Source organism: Bos taurus, chromosome 20, assembly GCF_002263795.3.
Source record: "Bos taurus isolate L1 Dominette 01449 registration number 42190680 breed Hereford chromosome 20, ARS-UCD2.0, whole genome shotgun sequence".
NCBI classification, from domain to species: domain Eukaryota; kingdom Metazoa; phylum Chordata; class Mammalia; order Artiodactyla; family Bovidae; genus Bos; species Bos taurus.
In genome coordinates, this window is record NC_037347.1 from 39,288,003 (window position 1) to 39,301,834 (window position 13,832).

Genomic DNA, 13,832 nt, shown 5'->3' on the forward strand with positions numbered 1-13,832 from the left:
ATCCTGGCAGGCTACAGTCCATGGTGTTGCAAAGAGTCGGACATGACTGAGTGACTAAGCACAGCACACAGCACTGGCCTTTGCAGCTGCTTTCACGGCACAGTGTAGTCGGTGGCATTAGAGATGATTAAAAGGACTTGCTTTTAAAGCCTAAAGCCCTCATATGTTCAAATGTGCAGGTCCTTCTTAATGAATTGCAACAATGAGAACACAGTTTCTCTGAAAGACCTACAAGTGACCCAGAAGCCAAGAAGTCTTTGTTAGAATACTCCGAAATGCCCTTTCTGTAGGTCTCAACAGAAGAGAAAAACAGACTCTGTAGCCAAAGAAAGGGCTACATCTCAAGTTACCAGATGACAGGGGTCCTCAAATTGCATGGAAAGCGCCTGTTACAGTGCAGAGTCCTGGGCCTCCAGTAGTTATGGTTCACAAGTTCTAAGGGGAGAACCAAGGGTTCAGATTTATAACAGCTATCTTAGATGATACTGATATAGGCTGTCTGAGGACCACACTTAGAGCAACAGTGAGTTAGTAAAGTCTTTATGCAGGAAGTGGGACTCTTCTCCTGCCTAAAGAGTAGGTAGGTTCTAACTGATGGAGAAGAATGAGAAAGGGTTTCCACTAGGAGGAAACAGCCTGAGGCCATGAAGACAGAACGTGTGTGTGCGTGTGTGTGTGTGTGTGTGTGTGTGCGTGCACACGCGCACACATGTGCTGGAATATTAGGGAAGGCTGTGAGAAGACCAGTTTGACAAACTGCTAAGTCACTTCAGTCAAGTCCAACTCTGTGCGACCCCATAAACTGGGTTCCTTCTCCAATGCATGAAAGTGAAAGGTATAAGTGAAGTCACTCAGTCGTGTCCCATGGACTGCAGCCCACCAGGCTCCTCCATCCATGGGATTTTCCAGGCAAGAGTACTGGAGTGGGGTGTCATTGCCTTCTCTGAGTCTGACTAAAGGGAGGTTTAAATTCAAAGACAATTAAAAAAGTAAATAAATTGAAAGACAAGGAAGATATGAATCGGATGGGGAAAATGGAGTCTTAGATGCCAAGACGAGGAGGCTGGACTTGATCTGCAGGGTGACAGGGAGTCTTTACAGGTCCTGAGAAGGTAGCAGCAACAGAAAACTCTGCCAGGGAATCAGACCAAGACAACGGACTAGGAAACTGAGAGTCTTTTTATCAAATAGGTTACTTTCCATGACCAGCTGGGCCCTTGGGATTGTGTCAATAAGGAGAGCAGGAACCACATTTAGATGCTTCCCTGGGTGTAGAGGAAGGAGAAAAGTGAAACTGGATGAGCCACTGAAAACCACTCCTGGATCAGCACAACACTGCTCCTGGGCTCCTAAATGAGAAACAGATCCTAAAGTCCTTCTGAGGCTTTGCAAGTCTCCCTCTCAGCCCCACACCCCAGCCCTGGGGGCCCAGCGCTACTTGTGAAATCCCCAAGAGGAACACTTCCTCTATACGCATCAGCTAGTTAATTATATAGTTTCTTGTCTCCCCCTTCATTGCATTGTGTTCCTTCTGATGAAAAAGCAGAGCTCCTGACCAGTGGGCCTTAAGTAAATGAACTAAACAGCTCATTAAACTTGAAAGTTCAGCCCTAAAGAAAAAATGACTCCTTTACCCTTCCCAGAATGCACTTTGGTCTCCAAAGTGGGATGTGTATACCTTTCTGGGTATGAAAGATGCCATTAGGGTGTGTGGGAGGGGATAAAAACTTCTCTCTTTTTTTTAAAAAAAGTATTTGTTGTTTTCCATTTTAATCAATATTTATAATAGTACATAATATTTGATGCCATTGTACATAGTTTATAATAAATACATATTTATGGAGAGCGCACAAAACTTTTTTAGTGCTAAGGAAGCTAACTCTCAAGAGTTTAGAGACCACAACTTCAGACAAATGTTTTCTAAAGTTTCCAAGTATAAAAAAGTCCTTTTTTTGTTTAAAAATACAAATCTCACTCTGGGACTTCCCTGGTGGTCTAGCAGTTAAGAATCCACCTTGCAATGCAGGGGATATAGGTTCAATATCTGGTCAGGAAACTAAGATCCCACATGCCGTGGATCAACTAAGACCACACAATGCAACTACTGGAGCCCAGAGCCATGACTAGAGAATCCTTGAACAACAGTGAAAGATCCTGCATGATGCAACAAAGATCCCATGTGCCAGGGCTAAGACACAATGCAGCCAAATAAATAAAATAAATTTTAAAAATGTCACTCTGTGATAATATTTTTATAACATTCCCTACATGAGAAAATTCAAGATGACAAAAAAATATGATGAATCAGACTCTAATGCTTTATAGTAATTACAAGAAAACTCTCTTTTGTGGAAAAATAGTGTCTGCATATATGTGTACATGTAAGATTCATTTCCTCTCTCTCCAGAGGACACTCACAGATCAGTAACCTTGTTCCCTAACTCCAAGTCCCAACTCCCCAGTTCCAACGTCTGTTCCGAGACCAAGTCAGTTTCCTTTACTTGCTTTCCCAAGCCAAGGACACCAGCCTTCTCCCTGCACCAGGAATGCAGCAACTACAGAAGTGAAAATCAGGGCAGCAGCAAGACCTGCTTCTGAAGCCTGAGACTCAGAAATCACAAGCACATACTGATAAACTGGGAAAGGGGTCTGGAGATTGTTCACCCAATGTATCAATCATTTCTTTTTAATTTAGGATAAGATTCCACCACTGATGTCTGTTACTCTGACTCAGGCCACAGACAATCTGCTCAGAGCTCTTCAGCCTTTGTCACCTTAGAACATCACCTATATTTAGGAAGTTCTCACAGTAGTGATTAAGAGAGCAGGGTCTAGGGCCAGACTTCCAAGTACAGAAGTTGGCTTAGCCACTACCTGAATGAGTTACTTAATCTACCTATACTTTAGTCTATTCATCTATAAGACAGCAATGAAAATAACTCCTAACTTGTATGGTTGTTGCAAGGATTAATTTAATTCATGAAAAAGGACAAAAACAGTGCCTGGCACACTGGTGGGAAATGAGTTTAAATAAATATTAGCCATCGTTATCCTTACTACCAGGGTCCGTACCTCTTAAGCAATTTATTATACTTGTCCTTACATACTCTGGACATTCTTCATAAAGCTGCTTACAGCATCTCCATAAAAGACTGCCTTGTCAAATGCACACTCACTTCAGATAGGTACCAAGCTTCCTGAAGGTCTGACCACCTGGGTTTTTTATCATTCCTTTTTGTTCCTGTACCAGGTTTTTTTTTGTTTGTTTGTTTGTTTTTAACCAACTAGACAGAGAAGGTAGGGTTCATGACTTATACTTCTTTTTTGGTGTTTTGCAGAACTTATAATAGAGCCCCAGACACTTGGAAAGGCCCCAGTAAGAACAGGCTAACAGATTAATTCATTGCTTCATTAAAAATAGGAAAAGCCTCAGGAAACTGAGGAAACTGTCCATATTATTATTTCCTTCTAAACACTTGGAAACAGCGGTAGCAAGGTGACTGACCACCCCGTTGTTCTCCACCTGCCCTTCTCTCATCCACGGAAGCCCTAGCCTCAGGACGGTTCTCATCAGATCAGCTGGTAACAGAGTTCCACTTCTAGTGTCCCCTTACTCTATTTCAGCAGCCCACCGCCTTTTATACTCTGCTTTGCAAAGGCCTTGTGTTCTCTCGTTATTGACTCATGGACCCATCGCATCCATTGCTCTATTTTTAAAACCTTCAAACTCTCTATCTGGCTCCTTCCTCACTGCGAGAAATCTTCCCAGGTCTCCTCCTCTTATACATTTCATGTGACTTTTCTGGCTTCCCTAACTACCCTCTATTTCCCCACATCCCTTTCACTATGCAGGACGTGACATACATAGTCTAGACTGCTGGCCCCTGTGCCTTCCCCTCATTCCTGGGATCTAGCTTCTGCTCCAACCCTTGTGCAGGTTCTCGTGAGGTCCCCAAAGGTGTCCTACTGAATCAGTGTGGTCACGGTTTCTTGCATCCCCATCTCATGGCAGCATTAGACACCCTGGCTGCTGGCGTCTCCTCTTGGCTTCCAAGGTACTGCACTAACTTGATTCTCCTTGATAAACTTCTGACTCATTGCTCACTCTGCCAGGGTCCCCTGTTCCCTCCCATAAATGTGTCCATTCTCCATGGGTCTGTCTTTTCACTTCTTCCTTTTCTTCTCTTTCCTCCAAGAAGTTTTATCAAGTCCTATAACTTCAACCTTGGCCTTCACGCTTAAAATTTTCCATTGCCCCTCCCTACTTCTGGTCTCTGATATTCCTCCATGGTTATGATTCCCTTCCTTTCTTCCCAAGTTCTGGTCCCAGTTTTCCAGCACCTAGTTAAAATATACTCGTGGCTTTTGCTACTGCAACTCAAAATCAGTATATCAAAAACCAGATCCACTTTCCTCTTCCACTCCACTTTCTCTCTTGATCTGCTTGTCTCTGACAGTGGCACCTTGAGAGGCCTGAAACTTCATGGTCATTTTGGGGCATCACTTTTCCTCAACCCCAAGTCCAGTGCCATGTCCTGCCAATTCTTCCTTCACAGTCTTTTTGGAATAAGCAGTACATACCCATGGTTCAAAAGTCAAAATTTTATGTAAAGGTAAATGTTGAGAGATCTCACTTCCAATTTTATCATCTTTTACCACAAGCAACCTCTAGGTAACTTTTCTTTCTTGTGTTTCCTTCAGTGTTTCTTTATATGAATATAAGCACATATTCTCATTTCTCTCCCATCCTTCTCACGCAGAAAGAGGCAGGTTACAAACACCGTCCTGTGTGGTGCATTCTCTGTCGCCCCAAGATGGATCCGGGAGATCTTTCCCTGGTTGTAGACAGAACTTCCTTGTGCGCTTTCTTTTTTTTTTTTTTTCTAAATTTATAGATTTTCCCCCACTACCACAAATTATGCAGTCGAGTTTCCCACATTTGGGGAAATCGCAGAGGTCAGCACATCCGGAGTGCAGTGGATAAGCCTCGCCCGGGGAAAACCACCTTCGTGATCATGGTATCTCCCCTGCCAAGTAAGTATCCCTTGTGCGCTTTCTAAGGCTGCATACCCCTACTGTGCATATTATTGCTTCATGAGCACACTTGGTTTTTTTTCCAATCTTTTACTATCATAAACAGTGCTGCAAAGAATAATCTCAGCCATACTATCTCATCCAGGTTATAACTGTAGACTCAGGAAAGAGTCCCAGAAGTGGGATTTCTGGCTCAAAAGGTAAAGGTATCTGTGCATCACAGACTCTCAAATCCTTACCTTCTCACTTGTGGCCCTGTCATCAGCCTGAGTTTACACCTAGATGTAAACAGCTAGATGAGATGGCTTCCATTCCAGTTATCATTGCTAAACTGACCTTTCCACAAGCCCACTTTGATTTATTCACCACTTGCTAGAAAATCTCTACTAGTCCTCCTTGTTTATCAAAAAAGGACTAGTTCCTCAGCCTGCCCCCAGGTGCCCTTTCCAGGCTCACCTGAGCAGTCCTCAGTGTAGCTAGCCAGGCTGCTGATTGCTTTCTAAACACACATTGCACCTTCCCACCTCCAGGCCTCTTCCCAGGCTTTGTTATTCATCCGAAATGTCCACCCCTTCCTCTGCCCACCCAACCCTAGACATTTTTCAAAGGACCTTCTTGAACGGTACCTCTTCCTGAATCTATCACTTACTACCTTCAGCAAGAAATGATCTCACCCAATGACCCCAAGGTCCAACTAGTCAAAGCTATGGTTTTCTCAGTAGTCATATTCAGATGTGAGAGTTGGATCATAAAGAAGACTGAGTGCTAAAGAATTGACACTTTCAAACTATGGTGCTAAAGAAGACTCTTGAAGGTCCCTTGGACAGCAAGGAAATCAAACGGGTCAATCTTAAAGAAAATCAGTCCTGAATATTCACTGGAAGGACTGATGCTGAAGCTGAAGCTCCAATCCTTTGGCCACCTGATGTGAAAAGCTGACTCACTGGAAAAGACCCTGATGCTGGGAAAGACTGAAGGCAGGAGAATGGGATGACAGAGGATGAGATGGTTGGATGGCATCACTGACTCAATGGACATGAGTTTGAGCAAACTCTGGAAGATAGTGAAGGACAGGGAAGCCTGGCATGCTGCAGTCCATAGGGTCAGAAAGAGTCAGACACAACTCAGCAACTGAACAACAGCAGCATCCCCAAAGCCCTGTATTTAAACCAGTCCCATAGCATCTGCCTTCTGGTGCCTTCTTATCATAGCTGTCTATGTGTAGCTCACCTTCTACACGAGGTTGTAAATTCTCTAAAGGCCAAGACTGTGCCTTCTGTACCCTATAGTTCCCAGAGTCCTCTTCACAGCATCTCCCATATACAAATGTCTCATTAAATACTGCAAGATTGTTTATTGAGAGAAATCAGTCTTCTGGCTTGAAGCCCTTTCCCCAGTACTGGAAAAGGCTCCCAGGGAAATGAGGCAGGCATGTCTGCTGGCCATAAAACATGGACACGTGTAGCGAGGCATGAGCACACACAGATGCATATGTCCTGCCTACATGGAAGCGTGGCTCATAAATTCTATCCATTTTAAAGCAGTTGCAGAATTAATGACAACAAAACTAAGTGGAATTCAGCAAGCACTTCATCCCTCTTGAAGGTTTGTGATTTTTCAAAGCTTTTGTTATTTTATTTGAAGGACCACAGACTTTTTTAAAAGTGAAGAAACTGGGTAAAGCCTATACCTGAAATAAAAGACCCTGGGCTATTCTCAAGGAAAGGTCATGATCATAACCTAGAAAAATTCTAGATTAGTTTTCAGAAAGTCTGGGTGCAAGGTTGAGCACTATTATATGATGTGGACACTTAACCAGGAAGTTGCTTTTCCCATCAAGAAAAAACAAACACACAAAAAGACCTTCCTTTACAGGAAAACTTTTTTCCCCTCTAACCTCTGACTCAAATGTGGTTGCCCATTCATGTGGCAGGAAGAACTGTGAGTCAGGGAAAAGAGGGCAGTGCCCCCAGCATCTTTTGTGACATGACCTGTTTACCTGTCTTGAGTCAGCTTGGAATCTAACTGGAAAAGCAAAACTCAAGGTCTACTGGGGCTGCTCATAGAAAGTGCTGACTTTAGAAGATGAAGCCTAACCTCCTTCCACAGACCCACTCAGTAATCTTTCCAAAGAAAGAGGGGCTGCATCTGCCTTCCCTCGGTTCAGACAAACATCCCCCTCAAATGCTTCTGGTTCCTTTCTCTTGGTTTCAAGTTGCCCTCACCTCCAGTAGAATTTCAGAAACAGCTTCCTAAATTGTCTTCCTGAATCTCGGCTCTCCCAGGGCCCAAGGAGTTTACTTGTTGGTGCCAAGCCAGCTGTCAATGACTTGTTGATTGACAAATCCATGGGTCTCTCTTCAGCCTTCCCCTCATTTGACTTCTCTCTGCCATCAGAACCTGCTGAAGCCACCCTGTGCTTCTTCTGAAATGCCTTCTCCTCCCTTGGCTTCCCTGAGAAGGCCCTTCCTGATTCTTCTATTTCCTCACTGGCTCTGCTTCCTCTACCCCATTTTGTCCTTCAGCCTTCTGTCTTCTTCCTTCTTTCCTTCATTATTATCTTTATCTCTAAGACCCCCATCCTACTGCCTGCCTCAGCCATGGGCTTTCCCTTCTCTTGACGAGCTGTGCGTTGGGGACGGGATGGATCCTCCCCTGGTCATCCCCACCCCCAGTGTGGTTGTGTGTGTGCTCAGCATGGCTCACCCACCCACACCCAACCGGGAAACAGAGTACCTCTCAGTGTCAGGTAGCCATAAGCCAGGGTGGCCAAAGCCTGTGCACATTTCCAGTGTTCTTCCCCAAAAATAATCCGAGAAAGGGTGACACAGCGAATCAGCTCCTTATTTGCTTCAATGTTCTGCAGAGAGCAAGCAAGTCATCATGCTTTCTGGAAAGGAGGAAAATCTCCAGCCCACATCTCATCACTGGAAGACAGGACTTCATCCACTGTCATCTTTTTCCCTTGTCCCCACTTCCCATCCCACAGCCAATCCAGCAAGTCCTGTTGGCTCCACCTTACTAGTAAGTCCTAAAGCTAAGCTCTTCTCTTCATTCCTGCCATGCGTACCCAGGCCAAGCCACCCTCACCTATAACCTGGGTGACCTCAGCCCCTCCTACTGCCTCCACCCCTGCCCCCCTCCGTAGTTAACTTTCTACATCACAGCCAGAGGGACTTATTTTCACCTCTCACAGTGAAAAATTTTAACAGTATGCAAAAACAGAATGGCCAATGACTCACTTAGCTGCCTCAAGTAACTATTCATGGTCAATCTTGTTTCATGTCTATGCTCCACATGTACCTACCCTCTCCCTCTATGGCTCTGAAGTAAATCCAAGATACTAAGTCATCTCATATTTCATAAGTACCTCCAAAAGATATGGACTTAGAAATACTGGGTTGGCCGGATAGTTCGTTTGGGTTTTTCTTTAACATCTCAGAGAAAACCCGAATGAACTTTTTGGGCCAAACCAACAGAACCACAAAATCAGTATTGTGCCAAAATATTAACAATGATTCCTTGCTATCAAATACCTAGTCCCATAAATCTAATAATTACCTCATAGTTTGCAGTTTGATTGTCCAAACACTGAGATCTATCTCCTGAGTCTCCTTTAATCCATGGGTTCCACCTTTATTTCTAATTCTTTTCATTGAAAATTATTTATGGAAGAAACTGAGTTATTTGGCTTAGAGTGTTTCCCAAAGATGGAAATTGGATTGACTACATCCTTATGGTGTCACTCAACATGTCCTTCCATCCTCCATTCTGCCTTTATATTGGTCATTGGATTTAGAAGTTTGATTACCTTTAGCTTTTTTTTTTCTCCCCAAGCAAAACCACTTCATATGTTCTACCATCAGAAGATACCTAATATCTGCTTGTCTCTTGCTGAGGAAGGCAAAACTACATGAATAAATCTATAAAAGATAGTAGAATGATGATATCCTAATTCTATCATTTCTTCTTCATATGTTAGCTGGAATAACTTTATAAAAATGAAATCTCCCCTAATCTATTTCTTGGTTACCCAACAGTATAGTTCACATCAGAAGGACAGGATATATACTTTAATCTTTCCCTTAATTTACCAGCTTTCCAAATAATGAGTTCATTCACTAGCACCTGCCAATTGGTGACCAAGTAACGAGGTGTTTATCATTCTTTTTCTTCTCCATCTTTTTCTCCTTTGTCTAAATTTTTATTATTATTTATGATCATAAGCATATCTGGATTTTTAAATATATCTGATGCTCCTGAATACAGCGAACTACTTTCTAGCTCAGGGCTTGTACACCTGCTGTTCCCCAGCCTGGGACACTCTCACAGATCATTACCCTCTTGTGCCATTTTCATTTTGTTCACCTCAGAGAGGCCTTCCTTGGCCACTTTAATAAAACAGCCTCTCACCCCATCACTTACTACACCCCATTACCAACTTTAATTTTTTTCTTCATGGCATCTACCTCTCTCTGATATTCCATTAACTAAAATTTTTTGTCTATGATCTGTCTCCCTAAATAGAAAATAATAGAAAATACGTTCCTCAAGAACAGTTTCTTCCTCAAGTTCACTCCTGTATGCTCCATGCACAGAGGAGGCCGCTCATTCAGTACTTGCTGAATAAATCATCTCTCTGCTGGCAAAGATAAGGATGGGGTGGGGAAAGAGTCCCTGGCCCTGCAGAACTGATGGGCAGAGCTCTCTTAAGAAATCACAGAATTACATCTTTAATACATAGATGTCAGTAACTTTACATACACAGTCACCAGGTAGCTGCACTGATTGACAAAGCCAGGCATTTATTTCCTGGTGAGATGGAAAAGCACTTTAGGAAGCCTGGAATTCTGATCCTGGTTCTGACATTTACTGACTGTGAGATCTGGGGCAAGAACACCCTGAGTCCCAGCTTCCTTTTCTACTTAGAGATCTAGACCACTCACCTCACAGGATTACTCTGGAGGAAAGTGAGTCAATATCAAAGGGATCCGAATCTGTTCTGTATTATCTGACTGCAACCCCCTTACAGAGTAACACACAGAGAAGTCTAAGGACTGCTCTCTTCTGACCCCCGTGACCCCCACGTCCTTCCTCACCTTAGGCTTCATCCCTCTCCGCTCAAACACACAGAAGCAAACAATGTGAGAGGGGCATTTCCCCTCACGCTTTAAAAACAGCCATTCGGTCAGAACATGTGATTGTTCTTCATGGGCTGACCGCACAGTAAATACTAAGTTCTATTCCGAGGAAGCATAATACCACGAAAAATGCCTAGAATGAGAGTCCAAAGCCTCGAGTCCTTTCCTGGCTCTGGACCTCATGTGTTCATCCATCCCCACACTTCCTGTCCTGGGCACAGAGACAACCAGTATGGGCTCCAGAGCTCATCCCAGCGTTGCCTCTGCCACCGCCAATCCTCCTGTCCTTCAGGGCGGTGAGAACTGGGGTGGGCTAGGTTTAACTCCTAAATCTCAATCTCTGTCATTATCCAAAGTGGTCAAGGAGCTGTCAAGTCTTAGAAGCTCACACTTGCATTCCGAGGCAGTTGGTACTTATCTTTCTAGAACTGATCATTCTAGCCTAGGCTCATGAAATACTAATAGGTCAGGATGATGGTCCTTTCCAAGTTCCTGGGTAGTTTACACAGATAAATTTACAGATATAGCCATCCAGGGAAGTATCAACTTCTGCTGTCCTCTGAGGTGCCTCTCTCAGCCTTTCCTAAGCCATCTGCAGACTTTCACACAAGTACTTTAAGATCACTTTTTCCCTTGTCTGGGAATGGCTAGGAAGTCAGTAAGTCAGCATAAGAATTCTTTGTTGATAAATAACGCTCTGGGAGCAGACCGGTGCCTGTGTGTTAATCACGAGGGTCACTGACAGGCTGTCTCATGTTCCTGGACTTTGAACACTCCTGCTAAACACTTGCTCTGAGGTCCTAGTTCCGAAGTCCTGGCTTTGCTTTTGGAAATGGATACCTGGACTCCCTGACCTCTGCTGCTACCACCCACTTCCTGTCCTTTGGTTTACTTAGGATTCCACTGTAACCACAGGCGTCTTACCATATCCTTGCTAGGCCTGAGCCTAGACTGCGCCTGGCTACCCGTGTTCTCAGTCTCTTGCCTCACTATCCTGGACTTCCTGTTACCCAAAAGATATTATCCTGAAATCTTTCAGGAGAAATCAAAAACCGTTTGTTAATTAAAAGAACCAAACAGCAACAGGAAGACCCAACATCAATTTTCAGTTTAAAGCCAGGAGCACAAATACTCCAATGAAGTATTTAGTGACCCATGTGTGGAACTGGAAGGTGGGCCAGCTACCAGCTATGCTCCGCTCTGTTTTCTCCCACTTACAAAGAAATATTAACACCTTCCTTCACTTCATGGCCTTCAGCCTGAAGTTAAATAAGAGTTTCTCTAATCATGGACATATATATTTGAAAATGGAAAACCTTGTGAATTTTTATTTTACCTTTTTCCCCTTAATCAGCTGAGCTATTTTCTTCTGGGATTGGGCCAGTTTCTCTCTGGGATGAGACATATGGTCTATGACCTTCTCCTTGGCTTTGGTGTCTTCCTCACTCTCTTCAGATCCACTAGTGGGAGATGACTCATCTGTTCGCTGATGTTCTGGGATCTTGGTTTGCTGGGACCTGTGGGTACCAGAGAGGGACATGGAGTGAGGTTTGACCTTTGCATATCTCAAACAAGGTGGCACTGAAGGACAGAGCCCTCCCAACTGGGGGCTGGGGATACGATCTTTAAAACAGACCTGAAGAATAAAGCCAGGTAGCACACTCATGCCACCTGCAAAACCCAGAGTTAGAACAGCAATGTAGTGGTTCAAATGAAACAGATTTGTTGAACTACCCACTCAGCTGCAACTCTGCAGCTTACCAACCATAAGACCTTAAGTAAGTTATTAATCTGTTTCTCTGTAAAAATAAAGTGAATATGAACACTCACCTGATGAGGTAATGGGATTAAGTCAGGTAATACTCATAAATCACTTAGCATAGTGCCTGCTATTTAGTAAGTGCTCTTTAACATTAGCTATTATTATTTTATGAGCTCCATGACTTCAGGATGTTGAATTGGAAGATCTCCAAGATTCCTAGCATTCTAAATTCTGATCCAAACCAGGGGCAAAAATGGACACAGTGAAATAAAGTAAAGGGAACTAACATTTTGAGGTTGGAACTTCACATGTCCTCTTTCAAATTTCTTAAAAGCTTCAACATAAACCCTGACTAAAGAGGATGTGGTCCCACCAAGGAGAAGGGAGGGGAACGCACACTGGGTCAAGTGCAGATTCAGGAGAGAAATGACCTTTTCAATTATTAGGGGGAAAAAAAACTAAACCGAAAATGTGTTGGAAAAAGAGCTGAGTGGGTTGAAAAATCTTCTCCCTCTTCCCCAGCACCCCTACCCCACCCGCTTACACACACATACACACACATATATACACATGCATACATACAATGTAAATCTCAGATTTCAGTGCTAAACATAATTATGAATGGGTAATTGATGTGATAAAGTCCAAAGAGTGAATCCTACGTTAACAAATGAGATAACCATATCCTAACTCTACCATAAAAATCATAAAGTGATCCAGAAGAAATAGAATTCTAAGATCTTAAGAGGAACAGCAGAAATTTTAATTATAAGTTCCCTCAAAGAATCACCTTTGTATTCATGATAGTTTTTAAAAGCTCAACAATTGCATAGTTTTCAAAATAAATTTTATCTTCCTTTTCCACTAATAAGTAATGAATGCTTGCTGTAAGAATACAAAAAGGAGAAAATTTAGAAGGAAAATAAATGTCAAATGTAACCTTTTACACCAGGTTCGAATAAATGACATGTTAATATCCATCCAGAGTTCTGTTCTACATAACCTATATTTATTTAGGCATGTGGGTAAACCATGTGGACAGGGCAGCAACATTTCTTTAGGCCCAGGCCCAGGCCCCGGCAGGACTGCGCTCAGCCCACAGACAGAAGTGTGCTTTCAGACGACGTGCAAAAACTCAATGGAAAAGGGAGAGAAGCCTGGCGGAGCCATGAAATTGGGAAATAGGACTTAAACTTGCCTGATCTCTGTCTGGTGAATTCCATACTCCTCCAAGACCCAAATGGAGTGCCACCTTTGCTGGAAATATTGCACTGGAGTAGCAGTACAAACACCCTCTACAGGCTTGCGAAAGTTTCCTCCAACTTCGACTATAGTGAGAATCACACCACAGTCTCTTTCAAAATTTGTTTTGTTTCTGAGTCTTCTTTGCTTCCTAGTAAGTAAAATCACCTGGGCTGGGACTGAGTCTCATTTGTTTCTAAGAAACCCTGATATCTGGGTCACAGTAGGAAAAAATAACTGCTTGTTTAATGATGAACAAATGAATGGAAAAGGAAGTGTAGGGTCTTCAAGATGCCTGAAAAAGACTGATGACAGAGGAAATCCGTGGCAAGAGAGCCTAACTCAAGAAACTCACAGAAAGAACACTTAGTCCTCAACAGAAGACCTTGCTTAGGCTGCATATTTCATACACCTGGAGCAGAAGTTCAACCTATTGGGGTCTCCAAAATATTATTAACTTTTGATATTAAAAACAAGCCCAAAATAAGCCCAAGCTTTAATAGCAGGGCCTCAAAGGAAGAAGAAACATTCGAGTCTTGATAAATAACTTGAGACTGCAAAGCCCTGAACTAGCTTTGAACTTGTTGCTGCGAAAGGTAAGAAAGATACCTGGAGAATACTGACCAGATATCTCAAAGGATAGTCAGAATAAA

General features: G+C 43.1%; 1 protein-coding gene and 1 pseudogene across 2 annotated transcripts in view; both read right to left on the reverse strand.

The window, feature by feature from the left end:
* The window catches only part of TTC23L (tetratricopeptide repeat domain 23 like), a 66,409-nt gene that overhangs the window by 48,190 nt on the left and 4,387 nt on the right, over positions 1 to 13,832 (reverse strand). For both annotated transcript variants that reach the window (XM_059878900.1, XM_024981510.2), the window contains exons 3-4: positions 11,512 to 11,692; positions 7,771 to 7,894 (exon numbers count right to left, since the gene is read on the reverse strand). In XM_059878900.1, coding sequence (XP_059734883.1) covers positions 7,771 to 7,894; positions 11,512 to 11,692 — 305 coding nt within the window. The remainder of the gene's footprint in view (positions 1 to 7,770; positions 7,895 to 11,511; positions 11,693 to 13,832) is intronic.
* Positions 4,891 to 5,042, reverse strand: LOC112443042 (uncharacterized; annotated as a pseudogene).